The sequence below is a fragment of the Amphiura filiformis genome, chromosome 17, assembly GCF_039555335.1.
Source record: "Amphiura filiformis chromosome 17, Afil_fr2py, whole genome shotgun sequence".
NCBI classification, from domain to species: Eukaryota; Metazoa; Echinodermata; class Ophiuroidea; order Amphilepidida; family Amphiuridae; genus Amphiura; species Amphiura filiformis.
In genome coordinates this window covers 34,324,454-34,352,179 of record NC_092644.1, presented here as the reverse complement: position 1 = coordinate 34,352,179, position 27,726 = coordinate 34,324,454, and the positions used below count along the sequence as shown (strand labels likewise).

Genomic DNA, 27,726 nt, shown 5'->3' with positions numbered 1-27,726 from the left:
CTACAAATGAGGTGGATGTTATGCTTCAATTTGATGGGGCATTCTTGCCCATACTCACTGGACATTGATGGGGACCAATCATTTTGATACCTCCTTTATGTCAACACCGCCGTTTAATGCCATCTAACATGTCTAAAGCTCGAGAAATCACGGAAAAGTCTGTTGGAAAATGTATTTTCCCAAAACTCATCTCCATTACAGACTCATCTCCATTAGCTTCCCAGGGTGATGTTGTGTATTAAGACAATCGTGCTTATGAATAACATTACCCAGTTGTGCTAATAATGGAGACGAGTCTTTGTTGCACTATAGCAAACGGGATTAAGTGAAGTAAAAAACAAATATAACCAACCTCATTTAAGTGCTAATTAGTATGATTTTGAGATTTATTTTCAATTTGTTTTTCTTATAACTAAATGCGTTGTGCTATAAATGGCTACTTGATATTTGCTTGAATGCGTTATTTACTGGCCACATTATAATGGTCATCCACAGCAGATACAGTTACTGCATTCGTTGAAATTTAAAGCGGCATCAAGACTTTCTCTTTAATAATATAATATTTTCTTCAGTGCTGTTACATACTCAATAATGATCCATTATATCTGAAACCAAATGGTGTGTGCAGTTCCTGTTATGATGCTGTTGGTTAGTAGGCGTGTTTTTGTGAGTGTGTGATCATTGATATACTAGTAAACATCTCAAAAAAGTAGCTAACCCCCTTAAATAATGACCATTATTCAAAAACGAGCGATTGTATTACAAATCTGTAAAATGCGTTAGAAGAAGAACTTATTTCTAGACATTTTGACACCTTTGTAGCAATTGACTAAATATTGACGTCACAACGTATATTTAAATCAATGTAACCCAAGATTTGACAGTAAATTGTATTGATTTTATATTCAGTATAATGGAAGGAAATCTGTGTAATGATATCTGAGTGTTTTTGTATTGTATGTAAGTGCAACTTTCAAATCAGGACCTCAAAATTGACCGATATCGTATCAAATGAGGTGTCAAATTGCGCAGAAATAAATTCTGCTCCCAACGAATTTTACAGATTTGTAATACAATAGCCCCTTTTGAATAATGGCCATTATTTAAGGGGGAATAGTTACTCATGTTTGAGATGTTTATTTCGTGCCCAAACATGTGTATACTAAAAATCAACGATTCTGAGCATTGTTAAAAACAGACACATCTATAGAATCCAAAGTTTTGATTTTCCATTAGTCAGATACTTAAAATGAGCTATATTTGACGTTGCGCAAAAGGAAACGCACCTTTATCATGTCCATACACTGAATTCTCAATTGGATAATTCATGACATACGAGGGTCGATCGGTATGTAATAAAAGTTGACATGTAACCCTATTTTCATGGCATTTCTCTCTGATCACATAAACACTGTACCTTTGTCTTTTAAACAACACATGTAAAAATTATATCACACACTTGATTGTATAACAGCATTAGCGTCAATTCAATGGTCTACGGTCACTGGCTGAATTAGTGGAAATAAGAGGCTGAAATGAGGCATTAATTTGTTGTGTATTTTAGATTTTCTCGGGAATTAAATTATGGAGAGTGCTGCCTCTTGGAATAGTAGTAGACCACAAACTTCCAGCTCATACAATCATCTTTGTCGGGCTGGAAAGGTTTTAGTTTACTTATAATGTGTGGTCAAATAATGTGGACCAAATTTGGACCAAAATGCTCATTTTATGGAGAAAGTTCCAAAAACTTAGATGGAAGTTTGTTAAAAACATTGATAGGCCTAATGCTTAAACATATTACATATACGTTACCATTATACAGTACTATAGACACGTGGAGCTGGCAGCCTTAATACATTCTGATGTGTAATCGATCAGCAAAAGCATTCAATTTTATTTAAATGAAGCGCCTAAAGTCAGATGGGTGACAACGAACTGTACATCGACGGCTAAAGTGTGCGTTTTGTGCTTTCGGCTACTCAATCACACCCTTGGCCTTTATGAGAACAAAAAGTACCTTTCGTTCAAGTAGGCGCCTTCACCGACTTTCGTTTGATCACTTATTGACAGCACCCTGCCTGGTAAAGCACCAATACGCTGTCAGGTCAGTTACCAATTTAATGGCCGAACTCTTTTGTCATGAACAAAAGATACCTTTTGATGAATAGCTGGTCGGTAAATCAAATCGGCACAAAGGAACAATGCGCTACGTAATCTATTGCTCCTCCAGGATTAATAGCTCCATGGTTTTAATGTGTAGTAAGTAATCAGGCTTAAATGAAAATATGTTCGGGATTACCCCACTCTCTCATTTACTTACGTCATCAGCCCGCTGCCTTGAAAATTAATTTCGCTTCGAACAGGGGAAGGACCCGAACGAGGCCGAACTTTACCAACACAATTTCTCTTTTTTCAGGAGAAATACGCATAAACAAATTGCAACGAGTGTCAATGTGTAATGTAATAATTATTCTCCGAATGGAGTTAAACTTGTTTTTGCAATAGATATGCCCTTTAAAATATAGAGCGGTATTGTATTCAATCTATGATTGCAGGCATACACATGTGATGAGAGCAACCTGCTTATAGTGCAGCACGATATATTCAAGGGTTGTTTTGCCATGTTGCTATGGTGGTTGATCCGATTATTACATCACTTCGCCAGGGAATTTATAGAAGATGATTGTAAATACACTTTCACGGCTGGCTTGGTTTTGAATGATACCTTTTTACTTGGTCTCATTGCCCTGATCGCTGGCTAGCTGTACCAACCATTCTCTGATTTTTACCAGTACAAACTGAATATGGGACCATCTTTTTACCATGCTGTTTACTAAACTGTTATCAATTCATTTATTTGCACTTTGTTTAATTTCATTTTACGTCTCTATCCCCATTAAATACTTTTATTCATTTAATTTAATTCACTTTATCTATCATCTTATTATTGATACTATTGTGTTTACTACTATATAATTGTTATTTTCATATTATTATTTTCAACTCTAGACATGATATATTGCGTGCTCGCGTTCTCTTTGTGATTGAGTGAGCGGTTGAATCTTTCCCTTCTGTTCATCATTGCTTTTTTTCCTGCTCGCCTTGTGGGAAACGCTATGTTCATGTCATAATCCATTTCTTGTTGAGATTTCTAATCTTATTTTGATCTCATCAGATGTGTTGGTTTGAATTTTAGCTACATTGTATCATTTATTTATAATTGAAGACCGAATTAAAAAGACTAGTTTGCGTCTGACGTCAGGGCAAAGGCGCTGCGTGATTGGTTGCTGACCTGCGCAGTACGGCATTTTTGGTATGGTTGACAGGACGTCATACGCAAACTAGTATTTTTAATTCGTTCTTCAATTATAGATCATTTATTTATCATTAATTAGCCATTGGTTATTGATTAGTAATCGATTAATTGGTAAATTAATTGATTAATTTAACTATTCATTTATCCGAATAGTTTAATTGTTATTTATTTGTTCTCTGTTTATAGTATCTGTCTTTCTTTTATATGGCTTATGTTTTCCCTGGTGGTTTGTCATGGTTCAAAGAAATGTTCGTAGAGCTAAATCTCAATATTATATGAGTCAATTCGATGAGAACAAAAACAACCCTAAAAAACTAAAAGAACTTGGTAGCTCCAAAAGAAAAGAGGGTAGCAAAGTTGTTTTAGATATTGATGGTGTTACTTGCTATGATCGACACAAAATAAAATAGACAATTCTTTTAATGAATTCATCACCAGTGTTGCTTCCACCTTAGTTGAGAAACTGCTTTCTCCAAAAGAATCTGTACACTACCACATCTACAGTTTTCAGAAATTTTATCATGACAAATCTGTCGGCTCATTCTCCCTGAGGTGCGTTGGTGAAGAGTTTATTGAAAGGGAGCTGCTCAATCTTAACCCAAATAAAAGCACTGGGCTTGATAACATTCCATCAAGATTTTTAAGGGATGGTGCCTCCCTCAGTTTTGAAAGTTCCTATAACTCATATTGTTAATTTATCGATTATGACCAATACTGTCCCTACCGAGCTAAAATTGGCTAAGGTTACAGATGTAAGTAATTACAGACCAGTAAGTGTTTTGAGTGCAATATCCAACATTCTTGAAAATTCAGTTTATGTTCAATTGGAGATTTGTTGACATCAAACAACATTCTGTATAAGCACCAATCAGGTTTCAGAAGCAAGTTTTCAACAGATTATTGTGTCATTCATTTGATGGACCATATCAAAAACTAATCGTCCCGTGGTTTATATACTGGCATGATCATAATTGATCTCCAAAAAGCTTTTGATAAAGTCAACCATCAAATAAAATCAATAACTCAATCAATCAGCCATGGCTCTCTATGACTTTAAGGGGGTACTACACCCCTGTGGTAAATTTGTGACTATTTGTGCATTTTTCTCAAAAATAATAACACACTGGTAACAAAGGTTATGTATATTATTGGGGCAAGGAATCCAATTACTACGCTGAAATTTCAGTGACTCAAGACAAGTGGTTCAGTATATATATGACAGGAAATGAGGTACATCCTAGCGGTACCTTATTTCTTATCATAAATAACAAACCGCTTGTCGGGACGCTGAAATTCCAGTGTAGTAATTGGATTCCTTGCCCCTATAATATACATAACTTTTGTTACCAGTGTGTTTTTTGTTTTGAGAAAAATGCAAAAAATAGACACAAATTTATCGAGGGGTGTAGTACCCCTTTAATGTTTTGCCCCATACTGGTTTGATTTTTCATACCCCATTTGTTTAGTGTAATTTTTGTGTATTTTCGTGTTGACGTTGGTTTGTATGGCAAATTGTAATAAATGTTTTAAGAATATTGTTCATGAAAATGTTATGATAACTTGTGAATATTGTTATTGTTTCTATCATAAAAGATGTGTTTATGACCATGCTGGTGATGACAATTGGATGTGTTTTAATTGTATCGGAAATTTATTTCCGTTCAATCATATTCTTGATGATAATGAATTTAATTGTTTTCTTTTTATTTCAACAATTCCATTGATTATAGCATATTCTTAAATCTGAAACTGAACCCTTTTTTGTATGATGATATAGTTGATAATGATATAACAAAGAATCTGTTTAAACCTAACTGTATCCATTCTTACAACTATTTTTTTATTGTTCTTTGGATTTTGATGTCTCATTCAATGACAGTTTTTCAATTTTGCATTTGAATTCTCGTAGTCTTAACAAAACTGTGATAACATAGATACTTTTTATCCAATTTGATTTATACTACACCCCTTGATAAATTGGTGACTATTGTTGCATTTTTTCTCAAAAAATTACAAAACACTGGTAATGAAAGTTATGCATAGGGGCAAGTAATCCAGTTACTACAATGGAATTTCAGTGACTCAAGACAAGTGGTACGTTATTTATGATAAAAAAAAGGGGTACCGCTAGAATGTATCTCATTTATTAATATACATAAAGAACCACTTGTCTTGAATCACTGGAATTTCGGTGAAGTAATTGGATTCCTTGCCCCTATAATCATGATAATATACATAACTTTTGTTACCAGTGTGTAATTATTTTTTGAGAAAAATGCAACAATAGTCACTAACTTATCACGACCAGTCTAAATTAATTGATATTATTGATTATAATTTAATCAGTGTACCAAGAAAGAACAGAAAAGGTGGTGGTGTAGCGTTGTATATCCATAATTCTCTCTTTTTTTAAATGAGATAAGACCTTGATTTAATTCAGCATAATTTACCTGTTGTTGATCACTCTGAATCTGTTTTCATTGAAATTATTAATTCCAAATGTAAGAATATCATTATAGGTAATATTTATCGCGCACATAGAACTGATATTGATTTATTTAACAACTCTAATTTAACTCGATGTCTTGATATTATTTCAGCTGAGAATAAACACTGCTATATTTCTGGTGATTTCAATCTAGATCTTTTACAACACGATTCCGAAAAATCTGTAATTTTCTGACCAATTTCTTTGATCTCAACATGTTCGTGCTTATTGATAGGCCCACCAGAATTACATCACATTCAGTCACCATAACTGACAACATATTCACTAACGTTTTTGATAAGAAAATTAAATCTGGCATATGTGTGACTGATATCACGCCTCACGGACCATTATCCTATTTTTCATATTACTGATTCTATTTCAATGAAATGCAATTTCCGTGGATCCTCAATAGGTCGTTCATTTACCCAGCGTAACATTCATAGCTTTATCAACCATCTTCAGTTAACCAATTGGAATCGTATTATTCAAGAGGACGATGTAAACCAGGCATATATTTTATGTTATTTCTTGAACAAATTTCTGATTTATATAACCGTGTTTATCTCAGTTCCAATCGTATTCCTCACAAACCCTGGATCAAAACTGCCATTCTAACATCCATCTGTCGAAAGAATAAACTTTATCGCAAATTCAGGTCTTCGCCAACAGATTCCAATAAACGTTTACTGGTGAATTACAGAAATACCTTAACCAATCTGATTCGAAGTTCCAAGAAAATGTATTGAATTTACTCAATGAACAAAAACATTAAAAAAAAACCTGGAAAATTCTCAATGACCTTTTAGGAAGAAATCGTAAGCAGCCTGTCCCAGAATGCTTGAACATAAATGGCACACCAATTTTAGATCCGAAATTGATTGTTGATGGATTTAATGAGTTTTTCACTAACATTAGCCCTACGTTAGCAGTTACCTTTTGAACACTTCTTGAATAATACTGCATCTCCACAAAATTTTCTATTTCTTACGGACATTGATGAAGTGATTAATATCTGTGCTTCCCTTGGATCCGGTGCTAGTCCTGGTTATGATGATATCATGCCTGATATTGTCAAAGCTGTTAATTATTCCTCCGCTGGTTTACCTGTTGTTGATCACTCTGAGTCTGTTTTCATTGACATATTTATATTTGTCTATTACTACTGGCATTGTTCCTAACGAGCTTAAGAACGCTTACGTTATTCCTATTTTTAATCTGGTGATTCAAATTTTTGTAATAATTATCGTCCAATTTCGATCCTTCCTGGGTTTGTTGTTGTTGTTGTTGTTGTTGGGTTTTTTTGGGTTTTTTTTTTTTTTTTTTTTTTGGGGGGGTTGTTTGTTTAATTTAAGATGTGGAAACGACTCAGCGGTTTTCCTGAATCTCAAAGCCAGCGGACACCATGTTGACACCAAGGATGTCCGAATTTTAGACCGGGAGCAACGTTGGTTTGAGCATGGGTGAGGGCTGAGCAACCATCCCTCAACCGTGGAGGAGGCGTCCGGGCCAAACTTTTACACGGCTGGGACAGAATCATAAAGGACATTCCTCGCCGATTGCATGAATACCGGAAGTGTCCGATACTTAAGGTCATTTGCATCACAACCCAGCTGAACACTGAAGGTTTCAGTCGCAACGTCGGTTCGTCGGTCAGAAATAAATATGTCTGGTTGACCAAGTTTAAATTATAATTAAACGAACTCAAATATATTATTTGGGGTGTTATATGTCAAGGTGTTATATTGGGTCCCTTATTGTTGTAACTCTATGTAAATGATATTATCAACACATCAGATGTATTAGACTTGATATTATTTGCTGTACTCATAATGTTGAAAGTAATCTCAATTAATTAATAACGAATTGAAAGACTAACAAATTATCAGTAAATTAAATGTCAGTAAAATAAATTCCATGATTTTGGGTAAACCACAAAAAGTTGGAACAAACCTAGCCTAAACTCAACTGTGTGTGATGTAAACCTATCGTCTGACGTACTTTTTGATAAGACAGTTCTGGAACGGGTTAATGATACATTCTGGGTGTAATGAATATTGATGAATATTTGACGTGGAAATACCATATAGCCTAAACTGTATAGCAAAACGAAATATAGAGTTATGAACAAACTCAAATTCTATATTGTACCTGATCGTATTCTGTATTCTCTATATTGTACTCTTGTTTTACCTTATTTAAATTATTGAATACTGATTTGGGGGATATGACCTAGATGAAATTGTGAAATTACAGAAATGGGCTATGAGGACAATAGCAATTATTCAATATTGAAGCCATACTGTTCCTTTATCTACCAAAGACAATATTCTCTTGACGATACCTACAAACTACAAGGTATGTATGTACAAGTTCAGTAATAATGGGGCCGGGCGTATTTGATGACTTCTTTACCCTACGTTCCAATATTTATAATCACCAAACAAGAAATAGTTAATTCAACTTAGTGAAGAACAATAAAACATTTACTGATCATGCCATGCGTATTGCTGGTCCAATATTATGGAATTCATTGCCAAATTCAATTTTAAAAAATGGCTAATTCGGTGAAACATTTTCGAAAAATGTATAAACGTGACTTGATTTCAAAATATGATAAATTCTTGAGATCGACATTGCTTTAGACGAGGAGATCTTGTTCTTTTCTTTTCTTTCCCACTGATAATAATAATGCTGCAAAGTGCGGCTTATTACTGATCATATCTATGTTTATATTATTCTTAACAATTCCCTCCAACTGGAATAGTTAGCGCAAGAAAGTCGTAAGTGAAATTTTACAGGACAGTGTCGTCATTATCAGCTACGTATCTTGACACAGATTACAATTGAGTGCAAATGTAAGATTCAATATGCAATACTGTTATATAATATTAGTTAAAATCAACTAACTTACTAGTAAGTATGGCATAAAAACGTCGCTTTGTGTCCCCACTCATTTTTTTTGGTGAGTCCAACCAACGCACTGCAAGGTTTATTGTTCTATTGTGTCCGATATTCATGTGAGTGTACATTCAATGTCTAGTTTTCGAAATTGGATGACTTGTGTTTGGCAGGTGTGAAATACATCTGTCTGGGCGTTTTAATTAGTGAATGGCTGCCTAGTGCTGTTCTGTGTTTAGTTTCTATGATAATAATTATTATTTTCTTAATTCATTCCTTTTTTTGCCTTTCTCTGCGCTTATTCTTTATTATGCCTACATTTTATGGGCCTATCACCCCCTCGCTCTCCTTCTCCATTTCTCCCATTCTCCCCCTCTTCCTTTCGTTTTCTTTTTGTCCTCCTTCCCTCCCCTCCAATCTTGATCACCTACCGCTTCACCTGTTTTGACACCTCGACTCCAGCTCACTTGCCCCTATCTTTTAAAATGGATATTTGTGGTATTAAGAAACCCATTTGATTTTATTGATTAGATCTATAACCATGATAACAACATAATGCGACATAGTTAATTATAGAAAGTGACAGATAAACCTATATTACCTGGCAACCACGCCACGTTGTTACGGGTAATCGATCAGCAACTCTATTTAATTTATTTAAATGAGGCGCCTAAATTAAGGTGGGTGGTAAATAATTGTACATCAACGGTCAAGTGTGCTTTCGTGTGCTGGCGAAGACCCAGTCACGCCCGTGGGCTGTATGAGAACAAAAGGTACCTCTCACTCAAGTGGAAGCTTTCACATGACATTCTTTTGATCACTTTTTGACATTAGCCTGCCTGGTAAAGCATTATTACGTACGCTGTCAGGTCAGTTACCGATTTAATGGCGGAACCCTTTTGTCCTGAACAAAAGGGTACCTCTCGATGAATAGCTTGTCGGCAAATCAAATCGGCACAAAGGAACAATGCGTTACGTAATCTATTTTGTCTCCACGTTAACGTTATATCAATCCTCCTTGAGTCCAACCATGATCGAGAACCCAGATGAACACTAACTTGCTATAAAGGGCGCGTCGGCTCTCCTTGTTATGTAAATCAGACAGTTTCACGCTCCATAGCTTGATTTCGGAGCTTGACCTTTTGTTATGCAGATGCTGACACTTTTCCTTATTTTATGTGCACAAGGTCCTTCCTACACAGGTAAATGAATATGAAAAGATTGTATCGCGCCAAACCACAGTAGTGTAGCCTATTCTGGGAATGTAATGAATATCAAAGGTGTCACTTACAATCAATTTTTTATCACAGGATCCCTAGCAAAGTGATCAACACTAATCCTATTTTATGTGCACAAGATCCTTCCTACACAGGTAAATGAATATGAAAAGAGTGTATCGCACTAAATCAAAGTAGCCTACTCTGGGAATGTAATGAATATCGTAGGTGTCACTTACGATCATTATTTTTATCACAGGATTACTAGCAAAGTGATCAATACTGATCCTATTTTATGTGCACAAGATCCTTCCTCCACAGGTAAATGAATATGAAAAGAGTGTATCACACTAAATCATAGTAGTGTACTCTGGGAATGTAATGAATATCGTAGGTGTCACTTACGATCAATCTTTTATCACAGGATTACTAGCAAAGTGATCAATACTGAATAAAAACGTTGTAAGTGATGCTTACGACTTTCTTGAACTCGCCAATCAATGCAATGTGATTTATTTTCGTGAATTAGAACAATTAATAATTGATATGATAAAATATGCAATTTAAATAATCCACAAAAAGATCAATTTCGCAAAAGAATGTCACTTTGATGCGACTTGCTTGCTTTCAAAAAAATTCTAAAAATACGAATTTGTGTAACCTCTCGAACTGTATAAAATAACCCGGCTTGCATTCAAAGATTCCAAAGAACTGAATTCTTGTTTAAACTTACCTCGTGCTGCCTCCGTACAAGCTATCAACGCTTTCTCTATATTCTCCTCGTAATCCGAAATAACAACCTTTTCATAACTTATATCGTATTTAGTTAGATATTCTTTGATTGATTCCATCAAATCTGTATATTCTTGGTTCTTATCGTTCCATAATAATGCACAAGCATGTTTCCATGAGAAATGTTGAAATATGTGTCTAACAAACCCGGCTACTTCACCCTGGAGTGAGACATACGCACTAAAGTCTTAAATCGGTCTTTATTTAATAACGTAGGGTTTGTGTCAAGTGCTGAGAAGATAGGCACATTCCAGTATGCCGCCAAATCAGCCACAGCTGCAGTTTCTTTGTAACAAAGAGGTCCAAAGAATGCGCTAATGCTGAGCGATGTATTCTGCAGCATCTGTGCAGCAATAGCTGACGCTGCTAGACCATTCTCACCGCAATTCTTGCCAGTTTCGCGAACAGTAAAATTAAGATAAAAACCATACGAACTCGTTTGGTGTATTTCTTCAATAGCGATGTCAAATGCCGGTTGAAAATGATTGATATCAAATATACTCGTATTATGATTCTCAAGCATAAGAGCTACAGTAACTGTCGGAATTCTTTCTCCATAACTTTTGAAAATCGTAAGTAACAACGTTGTATAGCATAAACCACTTAGCAGTATTGCAGTTAACATTGTGATAGACAATATTTGATCCGTTGCTTGGTTTATATTCTACATATCTGACTGCTAGTGTACTTGATCACCTTATATGAATGAGACGATTGCACAGCGCCATCGGGGAGGAAAATAATCACTATCTTTTCATTACATGCGAGTACAATGGTCCAACACGAATAATAACACTTTCAAATAAATTAAGGGTTAGTTCTGAGACAATCAACAGTTTATTCAGGCGGTATAGGACAAGTGACAAGTAACGTACGAAGACTGACAGCGCGTTCAAAATAGACTACCATAGCAATTACAAATTAAAAGACAACATACTTGGGGTACTTTGTCGCGCCTCAATACAACGGTTTTAGAATAACATAATGTTGCTTTGACATTCAGAATTGTTTGTGAAGATTTAATCCAATGGCGACATCAAAAAATGGCGATATCGCATCCGACACAAATCGATACAAATTCGACAGTACGCCTATTTACCTGTTGTCGTTGTCTTACCAATAATTACTTGGACCAGTAACCAACACTAAACTAACAGTATTTTACCAATAACTGAGAACCAACACTAAACTAAAAGTATTTTACCAGTAACTGAGAACCAACACTAAACTAACAGTATTTCACCAGTAACTGAGAACCGTATTTTACCAGTAACTGAGAACCAACACTAAACTAATAGTATTTCACCAGTAACTGAGAACCAACACTAAACTAACAGTATCTTACCAGTAACTGAGAACCAGCACTAAACTAACAGTATTTTACCAGTAACTGAGGACCAACACTAAACTAACAGTATTTTACCAATAACTGAGAACCAACACTAAACTAACAGTATTTTACCAGTAACTGAGGACCAACACTAAACTAACAGTATTTTACCAGTAACTGAGGACCAACACTAAACTAACAGTATTTTACCAGTAACTTAGGACCAACACTAAACTAACAGTATTTTACCAGTAACTGAGGACCAACACTAAACTAACAGTATTTTACCAATTACTGGCGACAAACACTAAATCTGTGTTAACCAACTGGCAACATTATCTTACCAGTACCTTACTAGGGGCCCACACTAGTTTAAAACTGAACTTGTCTTACTGGTGACACATACACACCTAATTTTGTTTGCCATTTACTGGGGATAAGAACACACACAATTAACATGATTAATTTTATCTTACCTTTTATACTGGGACCTATATACAAGCTTATCACTGTTTAAGAAGGACCCACATTAAACTATTAAATATTCCCTCATTTCAAATATATAGTTTTGGTTTCTCTATTGTTCAGAAACCAAAAATCAAGGGATTAAAAAGTAGAGCTGATCTGGTTTGCAATCATAACACTATTATGCTGGAAGGACACAGTATAGGGTATAAGTATACAATACCCTATTTTGCTAACATACTTATTATCATAATTGATATCGGAAATCTATCCGCGGACGACAGTTGATGCTCTCTGTCGAAGGTAGGTGGCATATTACACTCACGAGTTCTAGGCCTAGAAATCATATACATGCGCGTATATTGAAGGATGGGGCGGGGTGGGGGATTTGTTTGTTTGTATGAAACATAAACGATGCATGGAGATGATTTGATTATGAATTAATTTATTATCCCGGAAGCACAACCCATACCTCTTTAAGAGGGGCTCCCTCCCTATATAACCACCTCTTCCCTAAATTACCCCTTTCCCCTCCTCCCCTACATTCGATATCTTCATCTCGAGCTCTCCTCCCCTTCTCTTTCACTTCCAATGCTCTCTCATCTGTTTCTCTCTCTCCCGGCCCATATCCCCCTTGCCCTCCAACCCCCCCCCCCACCACACACACACACACACACCCCACACAATCTCTTTTCCCCTCTATCTTCTACTTTTTGCAGTAAAAATTGCTTCAGTAAAAGTCATTAGGTTATTAGAGGTCATATAATGGCCTTCCATCGATTCTGGTACATGGGATTAAGGACATGAATCGATTTTGTTTACAGCACCTATACAATTACAATAGTGACCCCTTTTGTAATGTCGAATGCAAATATTTCGATGGTCTATATTTTTTCACAGGTGAATTAGCCTAGACTTATTCGGTTTTGTAAACCACGTCTTTCAATGTAGATTACCATGCTCGATTTCTCTCCTCGTGAATATTGCACTGCGAAATTTAAACATTTCTTTTGTATACTTAGAGTAGGTAACTTCAAATCAAATAATTTTACGATCCACACCACTTATAAGAAACTGAAACCAAAACCGAAACTGACTGACACAAATGTTCGGTTTTAAACAAAAGGTAGAAACAATGAGTTCGATATCTTATGATTCAAGTGGTTAGGCAGGACAATAGGAAACCACGTGACCAAAACCAAAACCAAAACTAAAACTATATATATTTGAAATGAGGCATTGTCTTACGGAGGACTCACACTAAACTAACGGTGTCTTTCCAGTTCCTGTGAACCCTCACAAAACTAACGTTGTCCTTCCAGTTACTGGGGTCCCACTAAAATATCGTTGTCTTGCCAGTTACTGGAAACCCACACTAAACTAAAGTTGTCTTACCAGTTACTGGGAACTCATACTAAACTAACGTTGTCTTACCAGTTACTGGGAACTCATACAAAACTAAAGTTGTCTTACCAGTTACTGGGAACTCATACAAAACTAAAGTTGTCTTACCAGTTACTGGGAACTCATACAAAACTAACGTTGTCTTACCAGTTACTGGGGACATACACAAAACTAATGTTGTCTTACCAGTTACTGCAGGGACCTAAACAAAACTAATGTTGCCTTACCAGTTACTGGGAACTCATACAAAACTAATGCTGTCTTACCAGTTACTGGGAACTCATACAAAACTAATGTTGTCTTACCAGTTACTGGGAACTCATACAAAACTAACGTTGTCTTACCAGTTACTGGGGACATACACAAAACTAATGTTGTCTTACCACTTACCACGAACCCACATAAAAATAATGTTGTCTTACCAGTTACTGAGAACCCACATAAAACTAATGTAGTCTTATCAGTTACAGGGGATACACACAAAACTAATGTTGTCTTACCAGTTACTGGGAACTCATACAAAACTAACGTTGTCTTACCAGTTACAGGGAATACACAAAAAACTAATGTTGTCTTACCAGTTACTGGGGACACACGTAAAACTAACGTTGTCTTAACTTTTACTGGGAACTCGTACAAAACTAACGTTGTCTTACCAGTTACTGGGAAGCCACACAAAACTAACGTTGTCTTACCAGTTACTTGGAACCCACAAAAAACTAATGCTGTCTTACCAGTTACTGGGAACCCATACACAACTAACGTTGTCTTTCCAGATACTGTGAACCCACACACCACTAACATTGTCTTTCCAGTTACTAGGAACCCACACAAAACTAACGTTGTCTTACCAGTTACTGGGAACCCACACAAAACTAACGTTGTCTTACCAGTTACTGAGAACCCACACAAAACTAACGTTGTATTTCTAGTTACTGGGGACCCACACAAAACTAATGTAGTCTTACCAGTTACTGAGAACCCACACAAAACGAATGTAGTCTTACCAGTTACTGGGAACCTACACAAAACTAACGTTGTCTTACCAGTCACTGAGGACCCACACAAAACTAACGTTGTCTTACCAGTTACTGAGGACTCACACAAAACTAGCATTGTTTACCAGTTACAAGGGACATAATTGTATACACACAACAAACGTTTGCTACATTTTTTTCGTTAAGAATTATTGTTTATCAATTCTTTCTCAAAATGAAAGGTTCAGATGCAGAAGGCTATATGCGCAATTTTCAAACTTTTAGTGTTAAGGCCACCAACATGTGCTATACAATGCTAGCTTTTTATTGACAGCATGGTTTTTTTTAATATAATGTACATTTTTGGAATTATGATAAGAAACAACACATTTTTTCTTATTCTCATCTTTACATTTGCCAATATTACTTTGCCTGTATCTCAAATCGAGAAAAATTGATATATCGCTTATACGCATAGTTTATTTGTGTATATAATCGATAATCCTCGTCCCTTGGTTAGGTTAAGGATTATGGAAAAGGACTAAAAAGATCAAATTCTGACAGATGGATAGATTGTGTAGAATTACCATCTGATCTTTAATTATATCAGAGGAAATAGCCTACTGGTAACTTGTTTACAAGCCATGACTATCATACCGAAAAGAAAGTAATATCGCGCCAGTCCTTCGAAACTCGGCTAGAAAGAATAAAGTTATCAGACCTACTACACTGTATAAATTAGTCAAACAAAGTCCAATTCGACTAATTTTCGACTAACTAAAATTAATCATACAAAATTACAAATTTTCATTCAAGGAAAATATTTCAGAAATTATGTATTTATTATGCCAAAATAACAGTAATATCATTTCACATTAATTTGCATCATTTCAACATATTTTTACTTTATTTTTTTGACTTATAATATTCAAATTTGTAAAGAATAAGATATTGCATGACTAATGCCAAATTTATAACGTTTCTTATCCTGATTTAATTAGTCATATATCACTAATTGATTACTAAACGAATGACTAATTAAATGACTAATTATTTATCAAAAATCTGATAAATAATTAGTTATGATGTTGATCATGATCATGGTGATCATCGTAATCGGGATCATAATGATCATGATATTTTATGATAATCATAATGATGATGATGATCATAATCATGATCATATATTAATAATTTGGTAGAGAAAGGAAGGACAAAAGGAGGGAAAGAAGAAAATATAAACTGCTGTAACTGTAGCTGATAGTTTAACGCAAAATAAGAAAAAATAAAATAAAAGGAATGACTAATATAAACATCGATCAATTTACAATGAAAGACAGAAGGCAAACCTAACTATTACCAATTAATTGTTACGTTCTATGTATTAAAAAACAAATCGAAACATTATCAAATTCAGTACTCCCCAATTAAAATTGCAGCTGCATCTCACATGATCATGAGCGACTAAATCACTTGTATTAAACATACAATGTTATTACATTGCATGGTATATTATATGCTGTATCTAAAAATATCTAGTATATTTCTGTGATTATGTGATTCGATTTAGTTTTTATCCTTTGCTTGTTCTTGCTTGTCAGCGCCTTGATGCTCGGCCTTGTTTGATTAATTGAAACTTGCCCTTTCCACCATAATTGTTTTTGTTGTTTTGATGCTTTTGTATGTAAGCTATTTAAATTATGGATTGAAAGGCGTCGGCCTAAAAATTCTTGGGCCAATTTTTTTTTTTTATTATTAATTTTTTTAAACTAGATAAAAATATCTAGGAGCGTTTTTTTTTTTTTTTTTTTTTAATTTTGACCAACTTCCCCAAAAATATTTGAAATTTGGGCGATTTTTTATGATTTTTTTGAAAATTCAGCATTTTTTGACCATTTTTGATGCAAATTTCTCGCAGTTGGTCGAAATTCAATAAAATGAAAAAACGGCTCCTATAGAAAATGTTTGGCCCAAGAATGTTTTTTTGTTACGTTGCACGAAAAAGAAGTGGGCCATAAACCGTTATTTTTGGGATTTTGGGCCAAAAATGGCATTTTGGCCCAAATTTGACCTCACATGAACTTATCAAGTCTTTGCCATTCTAAGTATGTATACTTTTATATAACATTAAAAGAAACAAATTTATTCCATGTTCACTACGATTCGTTTCGCCCGAAGGCTCCTCATACAACTTTATGTATGTATACTTTTATATACTTTAGACCAACAATTTAGCAGTTATGAGGCCCGAAAGTTTCCATAATTCCAGGGTTCAGACCAACCTTAAGACGAGGGATAAAGTAGCTTTGTCTTTAATTATCTCTGTTTTTTAATTACAAATTCATTAACATTCAATCTTTTATTGCACCTCATAATTTGTCTCAACATGCTCAGGAAAACTTTCATTGTGATTCTCTTCGAATATAATTGGACCCAGTCGTTTCAAAACAATTGTATAGCGTAAAGTGCCTTTACCAGACGAAAGGGTTCAATCTTTTATAACTGTCAACAATGGCAATCTCCTGGGATCAGTAAACGGGGCTCGGGCCCGTGAACATGAACATAATAGATGAGCACCGTTTTACGAGCACCGTTTTCTATTACAGACTTGACATTTAATATGGAATACTTTTCGCAAAATTCCAAGACTGGTCTGGTAGAGGTCTGTATTATAAACGGCACGGGCTAAATATTAACTAGGGCGTGTCGGGTTATGGTGGAAACTAATTGTTTGACAGAAAATGTGCTTTCCATTAGTTTATATTATGGCGCTCAAATCTATGTCATAATGTAGTAAATTAGCCTAAAATGGCGGATTTAAGGAGACTGAATTTGAATTTTGTGGGGTAAAATTTCTGAATTTGAGCAACATTATTCTAATATTATCAAATTTATTGAGGTTTGAGGCAATTCTATTGAACCTAAATACCAATAAGTGTTCGTCAGAACTGAAATGCACCTGTAATCTACAGTATTGAAAGTGGGAGGAGCTTTAATGGCTCTATAAAGTGGTATGCACTCAGAAAATTTGAATGGTCCCCTGGGGCCAAATGTTATTAACTTAGTGTCCACAAAGAAACAGTGTCAGTTCATTGGACAACCAGGATTCCGCACAGTTGTTTTTGTACCGTAAGTGTATAACATTTGACCCCAAGAGGCCATTCAAACTTTCTGAGTATACGTACAGCTTTTAAGAGCCTTGTTTTAAGCTCCCCACTGTTCAAAAACTTGGTACATTGTAAGTGAAATATCAGCTGTGATGAATGCCAGTTGCTGACGAAGTTTACGAAATATCACCTCAAACCCCTATAAATTTGATAATAACAGAACCACGTTGCATAAAGTCCGAAATTGTCCGGGGAAATTGTGTCCCCACAAAGCTCAAATTCAGCCTCCCTAAATCCGCCATTTCAGGCAACTTCGCTACACTATGAGCACCATAATGTAAACATATCGAAAGCACATTCTCTATCAAACAATTATTTTACACCATATCCGAACACACCCCAATTAATATTTAGCCCGCGCGGTCTATGCAGACTCCATCCAGACCAGTCTCGGAACTTTGCGAAAAATATTCCATATTAAATGTCAAGTCTGTTGATATTTCCTGGGTAATATCTTCACATTCCAATTGCCAATTATAACATGTAGCGAACGAAATTAATACACGGTGACATATTTCACTGGCAAATCACTTACACTAAAATGTCGACAATTGTAGGACAGTAAATGTCGCCACGCTAAGACACATTCAATTAATTACTATAATGTAAAAGATCAATGTTGAAAAACTTCAAAGGCAAATCAATTGAGGCGATTTCAGTAAATTTAAAGGTTGTGCCACTGAATTCGGTGCTGGTGCATTGTGAAGAAGAACATTTATAAAGATATATTAGTTAGGCATGATCCCGGGGCATGATCATGATAAATTGCATACAGATGTACAAATCCACTTACTTGCAGACGTTTCGAAAACTGGCAGTTTTCTTTTTCAATGCTATTGATACAATGACCTGTACGATTAAGCCTCCTTCAGTCATGATTTTTATTAATCTGTAATGGCAGATGATAAGGAGAATTCACTGAGCAAAGTTCATTAGTCAAGATAACCGCACGAGACCGTGGATAATTCCACGGTCAAATGCGATTATCTTGACGAATACACTTTTGCGAAGTAATTATCCAGCATAAACTTTTAGAGTACATCAGATGTTATAAAATAATAAGTAATTAATTGCTGGATTGATACTTTAATTTGAACATTTAGGAGAAAAACCTTAAATTAAAAAAACGCTGTCAGTTCAGTGACTTGTCAGGACGATCAATCACTGCATAAAAAAGTACGCAATAACATCAGATAACATCAAAACAATAAGAGCAACCATATCTTATATTTTTTTTACATTGTTTCTCTCACCAAATGCCCTTACTGCGAAAGTCTCAGCCTTGCACATGTGTCGATTTCACCCGAGCAAATATTTTATTTGGTTATTTTCATATCGAGAAAGTACAAGTGGTTATTTTCGTTCATTGTAGTTTATAGTCTTTATCAATATCTTTTCTACCCTTGAACATGTTGAAAGTTCTTGAAGTGAAATACCATGATTATGGCGATGGGATTTGTTACCGCCGCAATCAGACAATTGCGCTGATTGCAATTACAGTGCATGGCTTTTAAAGGGCCTTCCAGAGACCCGTTGAATCCAAATCTTCTGAAGCCGATTTGTAAAATTTTCTGAAGTCGCTTATAAATAGTTGATAAATCGGGGTAATGAAAATGGAAAAAAAACGAGAATTATTTTTGATGCGTAAAACAACAAAAAAGCATAACATCGTATAAAAAAATATTTACCGGCAAGAATTGTACAAATTTCTTCATAATATTCCTATTATGCGTAGTTTTACGGAAGCCTTTACGTAACAGTTCACTTTGACAGTGTAGCCCATGTGTTTTAAGCATGTACGACACATCAGTCATCAGAATGTACCAATAGAATCACTGTTTAGAGTCATAATTCCACATTTTGTTGAAATATAATGCTATATTTACGATAACAAAATATCAACAGCAATTCAATATTATGTTCTGAGATCAAATACGTGCACTGCATAATGTCCACTTTAGATCCATTTTATCTTCACATTTTGGTCTTTCCTTTGCAATTTTTTTAATGCAAGAATAGAGATTCACACTTGTCAAAAATCAAAAATAGAAAGTCACTTGTAAAATCCATTTAAAATGCCATTAGTCGCCTCTATTTAATTGTATGCAGTCATTTCCTTTTAAAATCTTACATTCTTTATCAATAAGTGTCAATCTTTTGTCTCTCTCTCCCTCTCTCTCTCTCTCTCTATCTATCTATCTCTCTCTCTCTCTCTCTCTCTCTCTCTCCTCTCCCCCCCTCTCTCTCCCACTCCCCGCTCCTCACCTCTCTCTCACACACTCCCTGCATCCCTCCTCTCCTCTTACCTCCGGGTATTTTAAATACCATTTATAAAAGGTTACAATGTGATACTTGTGATAGCCAGCAAAAAATAATACTTTCAGATGAAGATCCGTTTTAGTAGGCTGCATGAAAAACAAAAAATAAATTATATACTAGTATTTATTTTAGAAATGTCATTTTTAGTTTTCAAACGAAATTGGCTGTAAAATGACCTAATCTGTTACTTCTAATATCCCGAATTCCACTTAGCGCTTTTAAACAACCTGTTCACGAGTGGACGGACCTGCAAATTCAGGTCGGTCTAGAAGAGGCTAAATGACCATAAATATCACCGAAATCTGATGTTGTTTTGTTTTGTTTTTGAAAAACGCAAAATCTAGATTGGTAGCGTCCGTATTTTCGTCGCCACAATAAACAGAAGTTTAGCAGAGAAACTTAATCATCCCTTCAGTCACAATTCCGTAACAATCCTGCCTCTATTAATTTGAAGTAATCCGACTTAGACAATATTGGTAATTATGCTAAATTCAACAGCACTGTGCAAAACACGCCTATATAAAATCCATTGCAATTGAATTGTGATTTAATTTTCAATTTTTCATATATAAATTCTGCTTGAGGATTAGAGGAAATCTAAGATTACGTGGATTTTCCCATTTTTAATCAAAATTTTAAATTACATATTTTATAACCATATATCTAATATAATCCTTTGTACGTATATGGGGATTTGCATACAGACTCATGGAAACTATACTTTTTAATTAAATTGATATTTACTGTTGTAATTTCTAACTTAACTTGTTTGTATACCATAAACTTAAAGCCCATATTCAACAAGTATAGAAATCGTATTTATAGTATAATGTTGATTGGTTCCTGAAGCGAGCCTTTCACCTTTCTTGGAAATAATTTAAATCTCAACTTCCTGATAAAGATATTGTTTTCTAGTCATTCATAAGGAATCATAAAAGAATAAAAGGAAGCATTATTATTATTTAGTTAAAGTTTCATATCCTTCAAGTTGATGACTTGCACCACTTTAACGCAGATATATCCCCGTCAACAAGTCGGCATATCACGGCTAAAACTCTTAAGTTTGTATACTCAAAAATAAGATTTTCTTACTATAGTTATACCACAAAAAACTTATGTTGCCTTATCAGTTACCGGGGACCCACACAAAACTAACGTTCTTTTACCAATTATTGACGACCCACACAAAACTAATGTTGTCTTACCAGTTACTGGGCACCCACACAAAACTAATGTTGTCTTACCAGTTACTGGGCACCCACACAAAACTAACGTTGTCTTACCAGTTACTGGGCACCCACACAAAACTAATGTTGTCTTACCAGTTACTGGGCACCCACACAAAACTAATGTTGTCTTACCAGTTACTGGGCACCCACACAAAACTAATGTTGTCTTACCAGTTACTGGGAACTCATACAAAACTAACGTTGTCTTACCAGTAGGTATGTCACAGTAGCTGCACAATAATTCTGCTACACTGTGCATGCAAGCACAACAGTGAATTGAAAAGGGCGCGCTTCAAAGTTGACCAATTTTAGAAAACATCTATGTCAAAAAATGAATTTCTCAATATGCTTCATTTATCCAAATTGTTTGAATTTTTAATATATGGTGTGTGAAGCCTTCCCGAGGCTACCATCGGGTCCCCCAAAATAAAAATTGTTTTGTTTAAGAACTACTGCCTGTTTTTATGGATTTTTGAAGATCGCTCATAAATCAGTAAATATAGGCCTACTGAAGTAAAGGAACTACCACCATTTAGCTGAAATACTAATCTTTCTTAGCATGTAAATTAATTCCGTCGACAACAAATGAAACACTTCCCTAAAACCAGTTGAAGCAAAACATTAATCAATGTTTTTTAGGGAGTAATTTTCCAAACCACAATAGCTCTAAGCCATTGTGTGTGTCCAAGGCCATACTATTTTTGTATACGCGGTACAGTAAAATTGCTGTTCATTTTACCGATTATAATCCCATGTTAATCCAGATGACAAAATGTTAATTTAAAGTCTCATTGCAACTGAATTTTAATTTTTACTTTTCGGACTTGGCTTTGAGTAATGGTGACACATACCATGTTTACAGTAAAATGAAAATTATATTCCAGACACCGTCAAAATGTCAAACTTTTAATTTTTTTGTATTGTTTTTAAATAATTAACTGCAGTTCATTTATTCAACCTCATAACAGGATCATACTTAAAAGATTTATGATGAATGAACAGACGTTCATTAAATATTGAAAAAAAAAACCAAAATTACTCATGCCTAATTTGCATAATAATATCATAAATACATAATTAGCTGTAATTACCTGATTTGCATAATTAATTACTTTTTGTGTATTTTTTGTCATCAATTGAAAGAACTTTGTATACATATGTGTGCCAAAAAAACCGCACCTTTATATCATGTACGGTTTTCTATTGGCATCAATTTTGCATATTAATAAGCTGAACTTAGTCATTTTTTGAGATTTAATTTGTCTGCAGATTGGCCGAAATGGCTAAAATAGTATATTTGATTAATTTATTATAATTATTCAATGATGGATTTTTAATTTTGTTTTCTGTAACGAAGTCAGGAAAGATAGGCATTTAACATGTGCTATTTAAATTAACGCTGTTTTTCCAAGCAAGCGTCCAAATAAACCTTCAAAATCTCGAAATGTGCCAATTTTGTCATTACAGCCATTTGTGGCAGGATTTCATTCCATCTACGAGCATCTTTAAATTGACATTACATCACAATGCATTGACCGATTTCAATTTTTTTTTTGATTTTGATGCTTTAATAAAGCTTAATAATGTAGGAACATTAAATAACGCGTTTCTGCTGCGATTATTTTTGAGGTGATATACCTATTACCAGTTATTGGGAAGCCACACGAAACTAATGTTGTCTTACCAGTTACTGGGGATACACACAAAACTAATGTTGTTTTGCCAGTTACTGGGGATACACACAAAACTTATGTCGTCTAGGCAGTTACTGGGGATGCACACAAAACTAATGTTGTCTTACCAGTTACTGGGGATGCACACAAAACTAATGTTGTTTTGCCAGTTACTGGGGATACAAACAAAACCAACGTTGTCTTACCAGTTACTGGGGATACACACAAAGCTAACGTTGTCTTGCCAGTTACTGGGGATACACACAAAGCTAATGTTGTCTTACCAGTTACTGGGGATGCACACAAAACTAATGTTGTCTTACCAGTTACTGGGGATACACACAAAGCTAATGTTGTCTTGCCAGTTACTGGGGATACACACAAAACCAACGTTGTTTTACCAGTTACTGGGGATACACACAAAACCAACGTTGTCTTACCAGTTACTGGGGATACACACAAAACCAACGTTGTCTTGCCAGTTACTGGGGATACACACAAAACCAACGTTGTCTTACCAGTTACTGGGGATACACACAAAACTAACGTTGTCTTACCAGTTACTGGGGATACACACAAACCTAACGTTGTTTTACCAGTTACTGTGGATACACACAAAGCTAACGTTGTCTTGCCAGTTACTGGGGATACATACAAAACTAACGTTGTCTTACCAGTTACTGGGGATACACACAAAACTAACGTTGTCTTGCCAGTTACTGGGGATACACGCAAAGCTAACGTTGTCTTACCAGTTACTGGGCACCCACACAAAACTAACGTTGTCTTACCAGTTACTGGGGATACACACAAAGCTAACGTTGTCTTGCCAGTTGGGGGGATACACACAAAACTAACGTTGTCTTACCAGTTACTGGGGATACACACAAAGCTAACGTTGTCTTGCCAGTTACTGGGGATACATACAAAACTAACGTTGTCTTACCAGTTACTGGGGATACACACAAACCTAACGTTGTCTTACCAGTTACTGGAGATACACAAAGCTAACGTTGTCTTGCCAGTTACTGGGGATACACACAAAACTAATGTTGTCTTACCAGTTACTGGGGATACACACAAAACCAAACGTTGTCTTACCAGTTACTGGGGATACACACAAACCTAACGTTGTCTTGCCAGTTACTGGGGATACACACAAAACTAATGTTGTCTTGCCAGTTACTGGGGATACACACAAAACCAAACGTTGTCTTACCAGTTACTGGGGATACACACAAAACTAACGTTGTCTTACCAGTTACTGGGGATACACACAAAGCTAACGTTGTCTTGCCAGTTACTGGGGATACACACAAAACTAATGTTGTCTTACCAGTTACTGGGGATACACACAAAACCAAACGTTGTCTTACCAGTTACTGGGGATACACACACACCTAACGTTGTCTTGCCAGTTACTGGGGATACACACAAAACTAATGTTGTCTTGCCAGTTACTGGGGATACACACAAAACCAAACGTTGTCTTACCAGTTACTGGGGATACACACAAAACTAACGTTGTCTTGCCAGTTACTGGGGATACACACAAACCTAACGTTGTCTTACCCGTTACTGGGGATACACACAAAACTAATGTTGTCTTACCAGTTACTGGGGATACACACAAAACCAAACGTTGTCTTACCAGTTACTGGGGATACACACAAACCTAACGTTGTCTTGTCAGTTACTGGGGATACACACAAAACTAATGTTGTCTTGCCAGTTACTGGGGATACACACAAAACCAAACGTTGTCTTACCAGTTACTGGGGATACACACAAACCTAACGTTGTCTTACCAGTTACTGGGGATACACACAAAGCTAACGTTGTCTTGCCAGTTACTGGGGATACACACAAAGCTAATGTTGTCTTACCAGTTACTGGGGATGCACACAAAACTAATGTTGTCTTACCAGTTACTGGGGATACACACAAAGCTAATGTTGTCTTGCCAGTTACTGGGGATACACACAAAACCAACGTTGTTTTACCAGTTACTGGGGATACACACAAAACCAACGTTGTCTTACCAGTTACTGGGAATACACACAAAACCAACGTTGTCTTGCCAGTTACTGGGGATACACACAAACCTAACGTTGTTTTACCAGTTACTGGGGATACACACAAAGTTAACGTTGTCTTGCCAGTTACTGGGGATACATACAAAACTAACGTTGTCTTACCAGTTACTGGGGATACACACAAAACTAACGTTGTCTTACCAGTTACTGGGGATACATACAAAACTAACGTTGTCTTACCAGTTACTGGGGATACACACAAACCTAACGTTGTCTTACCAGTTACTGGGGATGCACACAAAGCTAACGTTGTCTTGCCAGTTACTGGGGATACACACAAAACTAACGTTGTCTTACTAGTTACTGGGGACACACACAAAACTAATGTCTTGCCAGTTACTGGGAACCAGCGTTGCGGCCAGTACCACTGACCTTCAGCTGGGTTGTGAAATTAAACACCTTGACTCCCGATGACGTCACCTTGTGACGTCATTTGGTGAGGTTGCTCCAAGGTATGTTGGAAAATCTGGTTGACTAGATTTAATAATCTCTTGTTTACGATTCCCAGGTCATTGAGAATATTCACAACGTTGTCTTACCAGTTCCTGGGGCCCACAAAAGTATCGTTGTAGCAAATTCCTGCTATCACAATTACAATAGTATGAATTCAAAATGTATTACATACTCGGAACTCAACCCGTGTATAATTATGTTGTAGATATTTCTACACGACATCTGACTCCCTCTCATACGTATGGCCTACAATTATACATCATGCACAATTGCATAACCGATTCAAGACTGAAATTTGCACTTGACTGAAGTTGTGTGTCATGCGCATTATATACGGTTGTTCATTTCTTTTTTCAATTTACATCATCAAACAAGGTCAATTTTCTGTTCTATTGATAAAATCAATTTGTCATGATTGAATAAAAGTACTTCTTACTGTCACATTGGGTAATTTTACCTTCAGATTTAGATCAAAGTAGAATTGAAAAATATCTTTGGTATGTGTGGCCTTGATTCGGCAAGAAGATGCCCAGTAGACCTCTTTCTATTATTTTATTCGTTTGGTTGATACCAGGGGCCTCCACGGGCAAATCGTGTATTCATTTTCAAGCAAGAATACGTAACAAGCCAAGGGTAGTGTATTAAGGGGTAGGACACAAAAAAGAGTAATCCTTTATCGCCTAGCCTGTGAAATTTAGTAAGTCAAGTAATTTTCCCATCTTGTGCAAAATTCATTTAAACAAAATATCAGATAAAGTACCGCATGCTATTGCTTTAACATTAAAATTGTTTAGTACCCAAAATATCCACAAACACGTGCTTTAATATTATAATACCGACACGTTTTCGCATTCATAAAGGGAAACTAAGGAATCTTAAGCATTTTTTTCGCAAGTTTTCTGTAACACTCATAATAATCTCTTTGTAACCATGGTAACGCCATAGTTTTCTTTGAGCAATATCAGCAGATTTTTGTCAGTGGAAATTGTAATTGCTTCACTAAACATGAAACATCCATGCGTGTAATGTTCGACTACATAGATTTCATTGAAAGCTGATAAGATCGCAATTCAATTAGAGCGTTGAATTGTCTGGTGGTGTTCATCACCAGACAAGACTTAGGTTTCACGATTTCGCCTTAAGTGTTAAACAATATAATAACAATGTAAATATTTTTGCTTTAAACAATTACAATGTGTATTGTGTATTGCCAACCATTTTTCTTTTGCAAAATAATAAATCACAGCCCTGAAAATAAATAAGAGCCGAGAGGTGTTTGAAAGTCTGATTCTTTCTTCCCTAAACCATAGTCCTTAGATGCAATGGTCCAGTGTCCAGAGACTCCAGACTTTGATGTTTGTATAGGGAAGACAGAATATAACAATAAATACTCACCTATATTCAGTCAGTGATAGCACAGACATGTGGTGATAGGATGTAACAAGAAAAACAAGGGAAAGCACGTAGATAGCAACCAGCATAACATTTTCGTTTCTGTTTTAGGTCCATTTTTGTGGGATTCAAAATGGGGAAGAATATGGGGAAGGATGTGACACACCGCGCGCGGTATGGTGAGGGTATAAGTTAGATTTAGAACAGACAACCCTGTATAAGCGGCTGATCTTGAAATTTTGCTATCCCATCTCAGCAAATAAAAGTCGTGAATCGCGTAGCGTTAATCGAGACAGTTACTGGGGACACACACACAACTAATGTTTTCTTACCAGTTACTAGGGATACACACAAAACCAACGTTGCCTTGCCAGTTACTGGGGATACACACAAACCTAACGTTGTCTTACCAGTTACTGGGGATACACCACAGAATTAAAACCAGAGAACCGGGACTCGACCGCCATCATGATACAGGCATGGAGCAAAAATTGGGGGTATTCGGTT

At 35.7% G+C, this 27,726-nt stretch overlaps 1 protein-coding gene across 1 annotated transcript in view; it reads right to left on the bottom strand.

The window, feature by feature from the left end:
* The window catches only part of LOC140137680 (atrial natriuretic peptide receptor 1-like), a 104,751-nt gene extending 93,663 nt beyond the window's left edge, over nt 1-11,088 (bottom strand). The window contains exon 1 of the mRNA XM_072159431.1: nt 10,656-11,088. Coding sequence (XP_072015532.1) covers nt 10,656-10,773 — 118 coding nt within the window. The 5' untranslated portion in view covers nt 10,774-11,088. The remainder of the gene's footprint in view (nt 1-10,655) is intronic.
* Nucleotides 11,089-27,726: the final 16,638 nt, after the last annotated feature.